This window comes from Phyllostomus hastatus, unplaced genomic scaffold (genome assembly GCF_019186645.2).
Source record: "Phyllostomus hastatus isolate PE091 unplaced genomic scaffold, TTU_PhHast_1.1 phas_contig_210, whole genome shotgun sequence".
Taxonomy (NCBI): Eukaryota; Metazoa; Chordata; class Mammalia; order Chiroptera; family Phyllostomidae; genus Phyllostomus; species Phyllostomus hastatus.
In genome coordinates, this window is record NW_025333737.1 from 28,583,823 (window position 1) to 28,596,842 (window position 13,020).

Consider the following 13,020-nt stretch of genomic DNA (forward strand, 5'->3'; position numbering starts at 1 on the left):
CCACCACCGCACAAGAGGCTCTTGGGGATACATTTTTTTTCCCTTTCAGGACAGAATAAAAATACCAGCAATTTAGGAGATTTAATAGACGGCAGGGAATCAGGTCAGGACTCAGAGGTGCCTCTTCCCGCCCCTGACCTACTTCGTGCGATAGCAAAGACCTGGAGCGCCGGGAGGTGGGAGATGAGGCGAGGGGGTTCCGTGGCTTCTGAGGGCCTGGGGCCTAGGAAATGACAATCGCGGAGAGGGGTATGGACGCTGAGCGCCGTGGGGGGAAATCTCCCAGGAGGAGGGGGGACAGGCGTGGAGACGGAAGAGGGGACAGGGTGAGCCTGAATGAAAAAAAGAACTAAAGACTCTAATTTCTCAGAATCAATCCCAGGTCCCCCCTTCCTCAAGACCCAGGGTCCCAGAAACGAGCTTCTTCCGCTCTAAACCCTCTATTCCCTTACCATGGGACAAGGCAAGACATGTCTGTAAATCCTTTTCTAATTTAAACCGGGATTCTGCGGACTCAAACAGGTTCCAATGAGTCCGGCAGAAGTAAGGCCTACTTGAGTGTGGTTGGCAGGGTAATAATAATATGGGTGTAATAATTTATAGTTTTAATTTGAACATTTCACCTAAAATGGCATATGGTGTGCTTGAATGTGATATTGTTATGTTACAGAATTACATACTTATTATTTTATAATAAAAGATGTTGTAATTAAACGGGGGCGTTGGGTCGGACCCTGTGGACTGCCTCTTCCAGCTGCGGCTTCTTGCTGCCCTCTAGTGGCCATGTGGCAACCCTCAACGCGCGTGTTGTACGGTTTCCCTCACTTTCCCGGACCTGCCCAGACGCTGTCCACCTGGCTCTGGCTCTAGCTCGGCAAGTCCACCTCTCCTCGCCCCTGCCTTCTGGGAGGTCAAGGTGAGAGGTCCCAGGACGATATTGCAGCTCCAGCCCAGGCCTCTTTGTACATTCGCTAGTTCGGGGTGCCTCGAAGCCTATTTTATAAGGCCTTCTACAAGGGTTCAGGTTGAATCAGCAACTTGGAAATAATTAGAAGCCCATGACATTTAAATTTTTTAATGTAAGCCTCTAGAACTTGATCGTCAGTCAAAACCACCTGGAGGGCTTCAGTCAGAACCACCTGGAGGGCTTACTAAAAAACAGATTTCTCGGCACCACTCCCAAGTTTCTAATTCGGTAGTTCTGCGACGGGGCCGAGAGCCTGCACTACTAACACACCCCCAGGTGGTGGTGCTGGTGCCCTGGGCCGTATTTGAAAGCCACCGCTAGAGAATTCTCATTTTTTGCATTCTCTCACCGCTTCTCTTCTGCCAAAATAAGAGGTAACAAGGTAGACGTCAATGTAGAATTGTGGGAAAACATGCATTACGGAAAATGGTTGTTTATTTGACAGTGGGTGCTCAAAACAAGGGAGAAGGGGGCACCCGGATTTGAACCGGGGACCTCTTGATCTGCAGTCAAATGCTCTACCACTGAGCTATACCCCCGTGCGGGGTTCTTGTGCGCCGAAAGCCTCTTAGCATTGATTATGCTCAGGTGCCATGGGGCGCTCAGGAAGAGCAGAGTCCAAGGTGTAAGAGGTTATCGATTTCGAGTGATTATGTATCTGAATGCAGGGTTTGTTTTGAAACATTGAGCTAAAGGCTCCTACTGACGGTGTAAAAAAAATGCAATTTGGAGGTGTGGGAGTGTAAGTCCCTCGAGATCTTTGAGATCCTCCATTTCCGGGCGTTCCTTTGGGCCGGGGTCCCCTTCTTCTGTCCTGCTAGAGCCCTCTCACTGCCGTTCAGCGCCCCTCTCTTCTTCCTACACTGTCATGAGGGCTTCTCCGGCCTTCCTTCCCCAGCCGCAGTGCCCTTAGAAACTCAGCCTCCTTCCCTGAGAACTACCATCGGGTCACCGGCCAGGCAGACCGGGAGTGCACCCGCCTCCTCCCTTCCTAGGGTAGCGGGCCCTGTGTACAGTCCACCTGGGTCAACCCGAAAGTCCTCGCCCTCCGTCGCAATGCATTCCACTTTTAGACACACACAACACATACAAGCTGAGCACGTGGATTGACAAGACCCGGGCCTCTGTCCTCACGGATTACAAAAGAGGTTGGCAGGGTCCCGAGGGGAACCTAAGAGGTGGTGACCCTCGGGGGCCAAAAAGTGCTTGAAAAAAGTGCAGCGGGGCACCCGGATTCGAACCGGGGACCTCTTGACGTGCAGTCAAGTGCTCTATCCACTGAGCTATACCTCCGAGGAGTCCAGACTTTTGCTGGGGAACCTCTTAATGGGCAGTCCAACCCCTTAATAGGGGGTCGATGTGCTCTACTATTGAGCATTGAGCTGTGCCCTTGAGGCACCCGGAATTGAACCGGGGACCACTTGATCTGCAGTCAAACGCTCTACCACTGAGCTATACCCCCACCGGGGGTCTTTTGCCCCGAAACCCCTCTTATGCTGTGGAGAGCTCAAGAAGAGTCCAAGGTTTAAAAGGATATCAACTTCGAGTGATTATATATCTGAATGCAGAGTTTGTTTTGAAGCATTGAGCTAAAGGCTTCTACTGACGGTGTAAAAAATGCAATTTGGAGGTGTGGGAAGGTAAGTCCCTCGAGATCTTTGAGATCCCTCATTTCAAGGTCCCGAGGCCGCATCTCCCGTCACCTGCAAGGAAACCTAAGAAGAGATGGACTGCGGGACCGAAAAGGAGCTTAAAAAGCCTGGGTGTGCAGAGGGGGCACCCGGATTTGAACCGGGGACCTCTTGATCTGCAGTCAAATGCTCTACCACTGAGCTATACCCCCAACCTCCTACTGGCTTCTCATTTGGATAACTTTCTGTGGAATAAGGAAATGGTATCAATTTATATTTTAATTTTAGGGTTGTACTAAAATAATCTCATGGGAAAGAAAAACAGAATCTGGGCCCTGGCTGGCGTAGCTCAGTGGATTGAGCGCGGGCTGCGAACCGAAGTGACGCAGGTTCGATTCCCAGCCAGGGTACATTCCTGGGTTGCAGGCCATAACCCCCAGCAACCACACATTGATGTCTCTCTCTCTCTCTCTCTCTCTCTCTCTCTCTCTCTCTCTCTCTCTCTCTCTCTCTCTCTCTCTCTCTCTCTCTCTCTCTCTCTCCCCAACTCCCTCCCTTCTCTCTCTAAAAATAAATTAATTAATTAAAAACTTTAAAAAAAGAAAGAAAAACAGAATCTGAGTACCGACAGCTAAAACTCCTGAATCCTTCCTTCACAATCACGCTCCAGGAAAACCATAAGTTAAAGAATTCTGGGCCCTTCTTATCTGTATCTAGACTTTTGCCAAGATATCCACTCCCGAGCTTGGGAAAGAGATAGACGCCCTGGCCCCAAGACTACCCGGGGTCTGCTGGAGTAATGGCACCGCTGCCCGTGTACAGGGCAACCTGGGTTTCCATCCCGTCTCCAGCCGGACCTAGACAGGACTCCTGGGCTTTTTCAACCCCTCAGGTCCCCTACTCCAGCAGGCGGAAATAAGAGGCGAGTACCTTTCAATGGCATTTATTGCACATTTATAAAAACCTTAATACCATGTGAAAAAAATATTACGAAAAGACAGACAAGGTGGACACTTGGCAGGAGCGGGATTTACATCGGAAGGACACTGGGAGTGAAGGGCGTGGATGGAGTGGCTTAAAGTTCAAAAGCTGAGGTCAGAGGCGGCATCTCAGGGAATGGGGAGGCCAGGGAGGAGTGGGACTCCCTTCAGCGCCAAGGGCTGTTCCTGTCTGGGATGTCCTGTCCCACTCCCTGTCCCCTCCCAGGTTTGGGGTCTGCCCTCCTTCCCCCGAGCCCACCCCTTCACCTTTCTAGAATATCCTTTGCCCAAAGATGGCTGAGGGGCCAGAAAGTTAGGGTGGTGGTCAGAGGGTTGAGGATGGGGTTCTAGGAAACAGAGTCTCTCATTCTGCCCGCCCCATCCCCACCCAGTTTTTCCTAGAGAGAGCCTGAGAGCTGAGGGGAGGAGGCTCCAATTCCCAATCCTCCTAACAGCTTCCTGGTGTCTCCAAGAAGGACGCCGCTTCTGTGGAGTGAGGGACAGCTTTTGCTACAGTCCAGGCCGCCGCAGTCAGGCCAGGGTGTACAGTCCAGCTCCTCTGTGGGGAGGTGGGTGGGCAGCAGCAATCTCACTGTCCACAGCTGGCCCTGCTCCCACCAGAGCACTGTAGAAAAGTAATAAATAGTCACTCGGCTCTTCTACCCATGGAGTCCACACAAAACCCCCAAGTTTCTGGTTGGCCTCAGGCTAGGACATCAGTTGGCAGTGGCCTGGGACTGTATCCACTGGAGCCCAGCAAGCAGCCTGCAGGAAGGGAAGAACCCGGCAAGGGTTAGCATATCTCAGGAGGACAGTGACCTTCCAGTCCCCAGCCCCTGCCCAAAGCCGACTGAGGGGGCAACTGAAGTCACAGCCAATCCTTCAGTCAACAAATGTGAACAGACGGAGTACTATGATTGCGCCTAGGCACTGCCCTCTGGGGCTTACGTCCAGCAGAAGAGAGGGGCATTCAACAAATGACTAAATGAATAATTCCATAACTACATGCCTTCATAAAGGTTAGGAAGGAAATTTACAGAGGCCTCTGGTTATCTGGGGGTCAGCGGGCGCTTCTCTAAGGAAGCAGCCTGGAGACCTACCTTAGCAATGTCTCAAGACAAATCTCTAATGCCCCTTCCCACCCACTGCATGGCAGGAGGCAGTGCCAGGGAGATTTCAAAGGCCTGGGAAGAGACCTCATAAGCAAGTTCTCCCGTTAGACTGTTAGCAACGCCAGGGCAAGGGGCAGGGGGCAGGGGCACCTTGGTCATGTCTTTATTACCTGGTACAGCGCATGGCACATGGGGGCACTTAGGAAATGCTGCTTGAATTGCACTGACTGTGGGTTGGGGGAGAAGGGGGTCCTTTTGACTCGGGGGGGGGGCAGGCAGCAAGACGCCAGAAATGTGTGCTTTCTAGGGCTGACCTGCCTAAAGCCTCCCCTTCTTCAACCAGCCTTCTAGGTCCCCAGCCTGCTGTGATTCCCCTTGAGAAGAAAGAGGAAAGGGAACTCTCCAGACCCGATACAAGGCCCTTTCTATATGACCGTGACCTAGCTCCTTCATGGAGTTTACTCTGTAGCTACCTTCTCAGCAGGCCCTCCCTGGATGGCTTACCTGCAATTGCAATATTCTGCCTGCTCTTCCAGTCTCCTCTCCTACCTGAATCTTCCCTTGAGCACTTAGCACTTTTTAACTTACTACGTGTGTGTGTGTGTACATATAGTGTGTATATATAATAATTGTTTACTGTCCTTCCCCCACACACATACACTGCAAAGTAAGCTCCATGAGGGCAGGTATTTTCGTCCGTGTGGTTCACTGCTGCTGTCCAGTGCCTAGGACAGTGCCCAGCGCAAGTGGGTGCTCGATACAGTTTCCCTACAGACATGCTACGAGGTAGTAGGTATGATCACCTCCTCTTTACAGATCAGGCAACTCAAGGTCAGAAGCAGTCAGTGATTTCTGCCTGGAGGATTTGTCCCTGGTCTTCCCACGGCTATCTCCTCTTCCTTCAGGTCTCAGCTCAAAGGGCATCTAGTGGAGGGTGTCCTTGACCCCAGGGCTAACCCAGACTATTACTGCGATCCAATTTCACTTTCTCTGTAGCACTCGATCGGCACGTGAAACATTTGTGTTTCGGCGGGTTGTCACCTCTCCCCCCACTGGAACAAGCCCTTGGGAGCAGGGACCCTCCCGCTCACTGCGCCTCAACCCAGGGAGGTGCTCGGCTGCCGTGCCCAACTGTGAACCGGATTCTGACAGGACAGGCAGGAGAATGTCCTGGCCCTGGAGGTTCAGGCGGGGCAGCCACTAACCCTTCCCCAGTGAGGGCACAGCAGCCCTGTATGTGCCACGGGTGGTCTTTGATGGCATTAAGGGTGAGGAATTGGGAGATCTCCACAGTGGTCATGGACTCCTTCATATCCTGCTTGTTGGCAAAGATCAGGATGGAAGCATCTTGCAGAGCCTGTGGACAGAGCAGCTCAGCTCCAGTCAGTCTGCCAGGGCCCGGCATCTCCTCCCAGCGCCCCGTGAGCATGCCCCGGTTCCCTTGCTATCCCGGCCAAAGAGGCCTGTGCCCAAGTGGGGTGGGCATGGGGGCCCAGTCCCAACATAGCAACCCCAGCAAATGACAATGACAGCTCATAGAATGCCTCCAAACCAGCTAATCCTGACATAGGAATTTGATGACTCTCCCCAGCTTATAGGTGGGGAGACTGTAGGATTAGAGAGGCAGGGTGACTTGCCCGGGGCCCCACAGTGAGTGGGAAGTGGTGTTAGGACCCTGAGCCAGCCACTTTGGCTTTTGTGGTCCACTATGCTGAGGGCATTATAGTCCCGCATCAAATAAACCAGCCCTGCCCAAGCTGCTGAGCTAGAGGCTCTCAGAGACTGGGCCATCCGGAATGAAGCTCAGAGAGGCTAAGTGAGTAAGCTGAGGTCACACAGCTCGTACACTGGGCCCTCCCCCAGCTGCAGGGAGCTTACCTCATGGGCCAGCATCTTGTACAGCTCCTCCCGAGTGGTCAGCAGCCGATCCCGGTCTGTGCTGTCAATCACAAGGATGATGAACTGGCCAGCAGAGGGGAACCAGGAGTGGTGAGCATTCTCTTCGCCGAAAGTGCCTCCTCCCACTAGCCTCCTACTGCCACAACCCAAGTCCCACAGGCGACACACTATCCAGGCTCCAGATCTCACTGCCCTAGTCCCACTTTTTGTTGTTTGTTTGTTTCTGTCCTAGTCCCATTGTAACTCCCCTTCCCAACCAGACACAGGGAGCACACAGCACAACCTCAGTTCATGCCAGAAGCCATGCTAAGCCCTGGCCATTCATGACTCCAGTTAGCCCTGTGGACCTGAAACTGCAGTTGACCCCTGGACAACAGGAGGAATGGGGGCACCATCTCCCACGCAGCTGAAAATCCACGTATAACTTTCAACTCCCCCAGAACTTCAGCCTTCCCCCGGTATCCAGGGAGGGGGAGGCTGGTTCCAGGGCCCCCATGGACACCAAAATCCTCGGATGCTCAAGCCCCTTGTATAAAATGGCACAGAACAATGCATACAGTTGGCCTTCCACATTTGCAGACTACCAACCACAGATCGAAAAGACTACTTTTGATCCGTGGTTGGCTGAATCTGTGGGTATGAACCCCAGAAATCCAGAGGGCTGACTGTACATAGATTGAAAAAATCCACATATAAGTGGACCCCAGCAGTGCAAACCCATGTTGTTCAAAGGTCAACCGTATTATTATCCCCACTTACAAATGAGGAGACTGAGGTTCCCCAAGGTGATGTGCCTTGCCCTCAACCACATGACTGGTGAGTGGCAGTGCCGGAATCTGAACTTGGCTGTCTCATTCCGGGAATGGAACCACTGAATTCTGCTGCTGCCAGAGTGAGCAAGTAAGGCGCCCAGAGACAAAGGGTCCACCCATCCAGTACCTCAAACAGAAAGCTGCCAGCAAGCAGACAAAGCCGCTAGCACATATGCAAACATTTTAACAGGCACTGTGCTGTATAAGCATTTGACACATGCACAAACTATTGTTTTATTCTTTAATTTTCACAACAGCTCAGGGAGGTCGTTATTATGATCTCCACTTCACCAGTGAGGGAACCAAGGCTCAGAGAGGTTAAGCGGCTGGCTGATGTCACACAGCCCCGCCAGCCCCAGGGCCCGCCTCACCTCAGTGTTGGAGTAGTAGGTGTTCCAGGTGGAGCGCAGGGCCTCCTGTCCCCCTATGTCCCACATGAGGAAGTGGGTCTTCCGCAGGACAATCTCCTCCACGTTGCTGCCGATGGTGGGACACGTATGCACCACCTCATTCATCAGGCTGGGGAGATGGGGGCGGGGCACCAAGAGCTCAGCCCGGCCCACTCCCAGCTCTGGCCTCCTCCCCCTCTGCTCCCAGGCCAGGCTCACTCTGACTCAGAACACATCAGCCCAGGGGGCACGGGCCTCTGCTGAGCAGGGGGGGGGATGCAGGCAGGAGTGAGACCAAGCCCTGCCCCGGCTTGGACCCCAGAGAGGGGAGACTGAACAGAGCAGTCTCCCCAAACGTCAGTATGCAGTTGAATCACCTGGGAGTCTCGTTAGAAACCAAATTCTGATCCAGTGGGACTGGGCTGGTGCCCAGCGTTCTGCGCTTCTAACACAAGCTTCCGGGGGATGCCAACGTTGCTGGCCCGTGGACCACACTTTCAACAGGGAGGGATTGGAAAAATGAGACAGACACAAGTGCAGGCCATCAGAAAGCTGCTCCGTTCATAGCGACGTAGAAAACACACACCCGTTTACATGGAAGGGATTCCTCTGGAAGGTTGGGAAGTAAAACTGGGAGTTCGAGGTGAGAGAGAACCTTCCTTTTCACTGTATACTGTTGTATTGTTCGGATAGGTTTCTTCTAATTTTTAAAAAAGATCTTATTTATTTATTTTTAGACAGGGGAAGGGAGGGAGAAAGAGAGGGAGAGAAACATCAGTGCGTCGTTGCCTCTCCTGCGCCCCCTGCTGGGGACCTGGCCGGCAACCCAGGCATGGGACCTGACTGGGAATCAAACCGCCGACCCCTTCGTTCGCAGGCCGGCACTCAGTCCACTGAGTCACACCAGCCAGGATCTTTTCTTCTAATTAAAAAAAAACAAAAACATATATCACTTTTTCCAGAGAAAATTTGTCCTAAGTAAATCCTCTGGAGGCTCCAGAACGGGAGAGGTGCCATCCAGGGAGTCAATTTAGGAAAAAACTCCGATGGGTAATTACCCGGCACAGGTGCCGGACTCTGCCAGAGCTACCGGAGCTACGGAGCCCGGCGGCCCCAAACCTGGCGGGCCCTCCCCTTTGGGCCTGCAGAAGGAGGAGAGAGATGCAAAGGTCGAGTGCAGGAGTTAAAAAGGAGGGACCTGCCGCTAGGGGGAGCGAAGAGCAGGGAGGCGGCGGGAAGAACCTGCCTGCCCACCCGCGTCAAGCCGGCAGCGGGTTTTGGCGGGGGCCAGGGGTAGGTGGCGGGGGGCAGTGGGGGTGCCCCTGCGGATCAGCATTCGAATGCCAGGCCGGCCGAGGGGCCACTGATCGGAGGGGCATACCAGAAAGGTCCCACTAGCGTTCCGCACAGCACTGCTCCCGGGAACCCAGCAAAGGGCTCCGGTGATTGGTCCAAATGTTTGTCAGTCTGCTGGGAAAGCGCAACCCCCCCTCTCCCTCAACCCGAGTCACTTACAACTGGTAGAGAATGGTGGACTTTCCTGCATTGTCCAGTCCCACGATGATAACCTTGTGCTCTGGAGGTATCCGGGGGAACGGCAAGGTCAGGGCCAAACGCGGTGACCAAGGGACTGCGTGACCCACTAGGCCTCCCATATTGGAAACCAGCGTTCCCAGCATCCTGGTACCATTTCTGCCCCCCCCCCGCCCCCTTCTCCCACGGGGTGGGGGGGGGAAGAAAAAAAGAAAGAAGGAAAAGAGAAACAACGGGACAGGGTTCTTTCCCACCGGGTTCCGGACACCCGCGCCACTCCCAGACAGTGGCAACGAGAGCGGGGCCCCGTCTCCCTGGCTCCACACTTCCAGAAGGGTGATTGTCCGAGCGGTCCGGGGAGCTCTGGGCTTGCCCAGAGGAAGGGTCCGGGGAAAGAGCCGAGAGCGAAGTCACACTCAGAGGAAATCGGCGGCGGCGTCTACCCGGAGCACGGACGCTCGCCCGCCCAGCCCTGCGCCCTGGTGGGCACCGACGCCCGCGACCCGCGAGGAGCGGGCAGGGAAGGGACAAGGGAGACTGGGCAGCAGGCAAGGCGCGCCCCCGCGGGACCCTCCTAGTCTTAGGTTCCCCGACGCATCCACCCGACAACCCCAATCCAGGGAGCCTCAGGCTGAAGCCGTCTCAAAGCGGTCGCTCGGATGCCCTGTACACCCCTTACCCTGTTTCCCGAAGATGCTCATCATCTTGGTGACCAGTTGTCCCATGGCGCGTCCCGAGCCAGGCAGAAGCAGGACTCGGCGCCCTTGGCGGCCTTGGGGGCCCGGGGTCGAGCCCGGGAGCTTGGAGCCCCGCCCCCGCGGGAGGGTCGGGCGGGGTCTGTGAGGTCACGGAAGCCTCACGAGTCTCCTCGGGGCCTGGGAATTCCCTGGGACGCTGGCCCCTCACGCGTGCTGTGGACCTCACGGTGACAACAAACTACGTGTCCAGAGCCAGAGCCCCGGCGGTGCAGGGGAAATGAGGTCCAGATCCCACGTCTTCCCCCTCATCCTGAGAAAAGCCCAGAGTTCTCTGGGTGGGCTGCTCCCCACGCTGCAAATCCAGGAGGCTCGGGGCAGTGCCCTACGACTGGTCCCAGCTCTCCCCGCTCCTAGTGCTACCGCTAGAGCAGGAGACCAACGCAGAACCCTTGGCCATCCTCCTTCTGCACCTACTAGCTGCGTGGGGTAGACAGGGCTCACTGATCCTCTCTCTCTGAGCTAGGAGAATATTTTTTTTAAGATTTTATTTATTTATTTTTAGAGAGGGAAGGGAGGGAGATAGACAGAGAGAGAGAGAGAGAGAGAGAGAGAGGGAAACATCAATGTGCGGTTGCTGGGGGTTATGGCCTGCAACCCAGGCATGTACCCTGGCTGGGAATTGAACCTGGGACACTTTGGTTCCCAGCCCGCACTCAATCCACTGAGCTACGCCAGCCAGGGCTGGAGAATATTTTTGATCCTCAACAGATCTCTCATTGTTCACCTGTGCTGGTTTTGCGGGTCCACTCAAAATGAGTTCCCTTGGGGGAAGGGCAGGGTGTCCCCCCTTTTGCAGGTCCCTTGGTGATAGACAAGGTCTAGGATGATTTCCTGACAAGCCAACTGCTCCGGCACAGCTAGATCCCTGACCCCAGAGGGCAAAGACAGTGAAGACGGTGATGTAGCAAAACACGGATCTCTCAGCTAGAGACCCCACAGAGGGATTCCAGGTACTAGGACCCAGCAGAGGAGAACTTGGACCAAGGGAGCCAAGCTGGAGCTGCTGGTCGTTTGTGAATTTCCTCCTTTGCTTAAACTGGGAAAAACCAGAAAACAAAAAGAGAAGCGGGGGAGGCAGACCAACCTCAGGCTACAGGGGTGGTTGGGAGACACCAGCCCTCACACGAGAGTTGGCTCCTTCCACCCCACTGCCTCTGCTGGTCTCCCTGCTTCTGTCTCCCCTCCCCAAGGCATCTTCCTCGCAGCCCTATTAACCTTTAGAGTCGTGAGTCACTCCACGGCTAGTAAACCCTCAGTGGCTGCCTATTGACCACTGGATCCAGATCAGTCTCCTCACCTGAAGCTCAAGAGCCCCCGCGAACAGCCCCCATCTGCCTTGCAGCTTATCTGCTGTTTCCATCCACTGGTCCTTGCTCACACAAACACAGCTCTTTCCACCTGTGCTTTCGCTTCTGCATTTCCTCCACCTGAGTGCCTTACCCTCAGAACAGAAGACTCCTCAGACCCATTAGCTGCCTGCCATAGAAGCCACCTAGTTCCCAAGCCCTGGCCTGGTTCTCCAGCCAAATGGGGCTTCTCTCCACACTGAGACTGCAGACTGGCATGCCTATTTCTTCCGATCACCGGGGAGTCCTAGAGGGCGAGGACATGTCTTGCCCAGCTGCATACTCCGCCCCCCTCCCCACTCCCCTCCTGGTCCGGTGCCTGGCACACAGTAGGGACTTGTCACTATTGGACCAAAGTACAGTGAGTTAAGCCACAGCCTGAGAAGTGGTGTTTGGAGTCAAGGAGGAGGAGGGGGAGAGTGAATACAAGTTGAAGAGAACCGAGAAAAGCTGGGAAGTTTGTGGAGAGAAAACAGTTCTCTAAATACAGAGTTTTCACCCCACCCAGCTGGGTAGCAGTGTTAGAAGGAAGAAGGATTGGCTAGCAGAGCCCATCTGGCTGATTCCGCTTCAGCCCTAGGAGAGAAGGAGCCGGGCCTTCGACTGGGGACAGGACGGGAGAGGCACCGGGGGTGCTGAGCGAAGCGGCAGCGTGTTAAGCGCTTTCACCATCTGTTTCCTGAGTGGGGAGAAGGAACCTCTTAGTGCATGCACCCTGCCCCCTTCGCCGCCACCACCATCTAATTGCAGAATTGAACGTGGCATTCTGCTAGCAGGGGCACATTCGGTAAACACACAAGAGCTGCCTTTGCTGTGAGACCCAGAGCCTGGATCTCAGGAGCATCTCATTCGGTTTTCATTCATTTGACAAATATGAGTCAGGGGTTAGGAAACATGCCAAGGACACGAAACAGACCCAGTCTGGGTTACACACACCCAAAACAAAAACACAAACCAAACAAATGTCCTGAGGGACAGCAGGTGGGAAGGCCCGATTTAGAAGGCAGCCAAGGCACTCTCTGAGGCCATGATCGCTGGAGCTAAAAGGAGATGTTTTTCTAGGGTACTGGACTGGAACACCCACTCGCTTCTGGGCCGTGGTGGTCGTGGCTCAGTTAATTTTATTTTCGATTGGTGGGAACCTTCAGCCACACCTAGGGCTGAGGCTCACTCTGGGACACAACCTACTGCTGCAAAGACAGAAGCAGCTAGTCCGGTAGGGGGTCCCCAGCGCCTCAGCTCCTGAGCCCCTGAGGTAGCTGTGGTAGTCGAACCAGCCTCTCTGGGCCTAGTCCCAGGTGACTTCCATGGTTGTTGACATCCTCACATGTGGACAACCACCGACGTGCTGACTGTGTGACAGTTGAGGGCTTGTGGTTACCGAGAGACAAGAGTCTCTCTCTCCTCTCAATACTTTCAGCCACCTAGAAATACCCCTGCCTGTAAGCCACAGGCAAATGCAATTTCAGGCAGAAGGCACACGGGGAGGAGGCAGAAACACATTCAAACACCTGCCCCCTCCTCTCCAGCCCCCTCTCCTCACAGAAGCTGGGCCGTCCTGGGGCAGGGCAGTTAGCCCTAGACTTGGGCATC

At 54.4% G+C, this 13,020-nt stretch overlaps 1 protein-coding gene and 3 non-coding genes across 4 annotated transcripts; all 4 read right to left on the reverse strand.

Annotated features, from left to right (window-relative positions):
- Window positions 1–1,434: 1,434 nt before the first annotated feature.
- On the reverse strand, window positions 1,435–1,506 carry TRNAC-GCA. The gene has a single exon. It is a non-coding gene; the product is annotated as a tRNA-Cys (tRNA).
- Window positions 1,507–2,357: 851 nt separating this feature from the next.
- On the reverse strand, window positions 2,358–2,430 carry TRNAC-GCA. Its single transcript has one exon. It is a non-coding gene; the product is annotated as a tRNA-Cys (tRNA).
- Window positions 2,431–2,738: 308 nt separating this feature from the next.
- Window positions 2,739–2,810, reverse strand: TRNAC-GCA. Its single transcript has one exon. It is a non-coding gene; the product is annotated as a tRNA-Cys (tRNA).
- A 715-nt stretch (window positions 2,811–3,525) lies between these two features.
- ARL5C (ADP ribosylation factor like GTPase 5C) lies at window positions 3,526–11,434 on the reverse strand. The gene is made up of 7 exons (XM_045837553.1): window positions 11,379–11,434; window positions 10,003–10,540; window positions 9,306–9,366; window positions 7,773–7,920; window positions 6,569–6,652; window positions 5,896–6,047; window positions 3,526–4,343 (listed from the first exon to the last, which is right to left on the reverse strand). The coding sequence occupies exons 2-7, from the start codon at window positions 10,046–10,048 to the stop codon at window positions 4,295–4,297; spliced, it is 540 nt and encodes a 179-aa protein (XP_045693509.1). The 5' UTR covers window positions 10,049–10,540; window positions 11,379–11,434; the 3' UTR covers window positions 3,526–4,294.
- Between the last annotated feature and the right edge of the window lie 1,586 nt (window positions 11,435–13,020).

What these genes read in the sequence shown, in the direction of transcription:
- ARL5C (XM_045837553.1), bottom strand. Translation starts at nt 10,048, where the DNA reads ATGGGACAACTGGTCACCAAGATGATGAGCATCTTCGGGAAACAGG. An exon ending in TCCACCATTCTCTACCAGTT is followed by an intron (nt 7,921 to 9,305) that starts GTAAGTGACTCG and finishes CCATCTCCCCAG; the next exon opens with CCTGATGAATGAGGTGGTGC. An exon ending in TGTGCCCTCACTGGGGAAGG is followed by an intron (nt 4,344 to 5,895) that starts GTTAGTGGCTGC and finishes CCCTTCCTGCAG; the next exon opens with GCTGCTTGCTGGGCTCCAGT.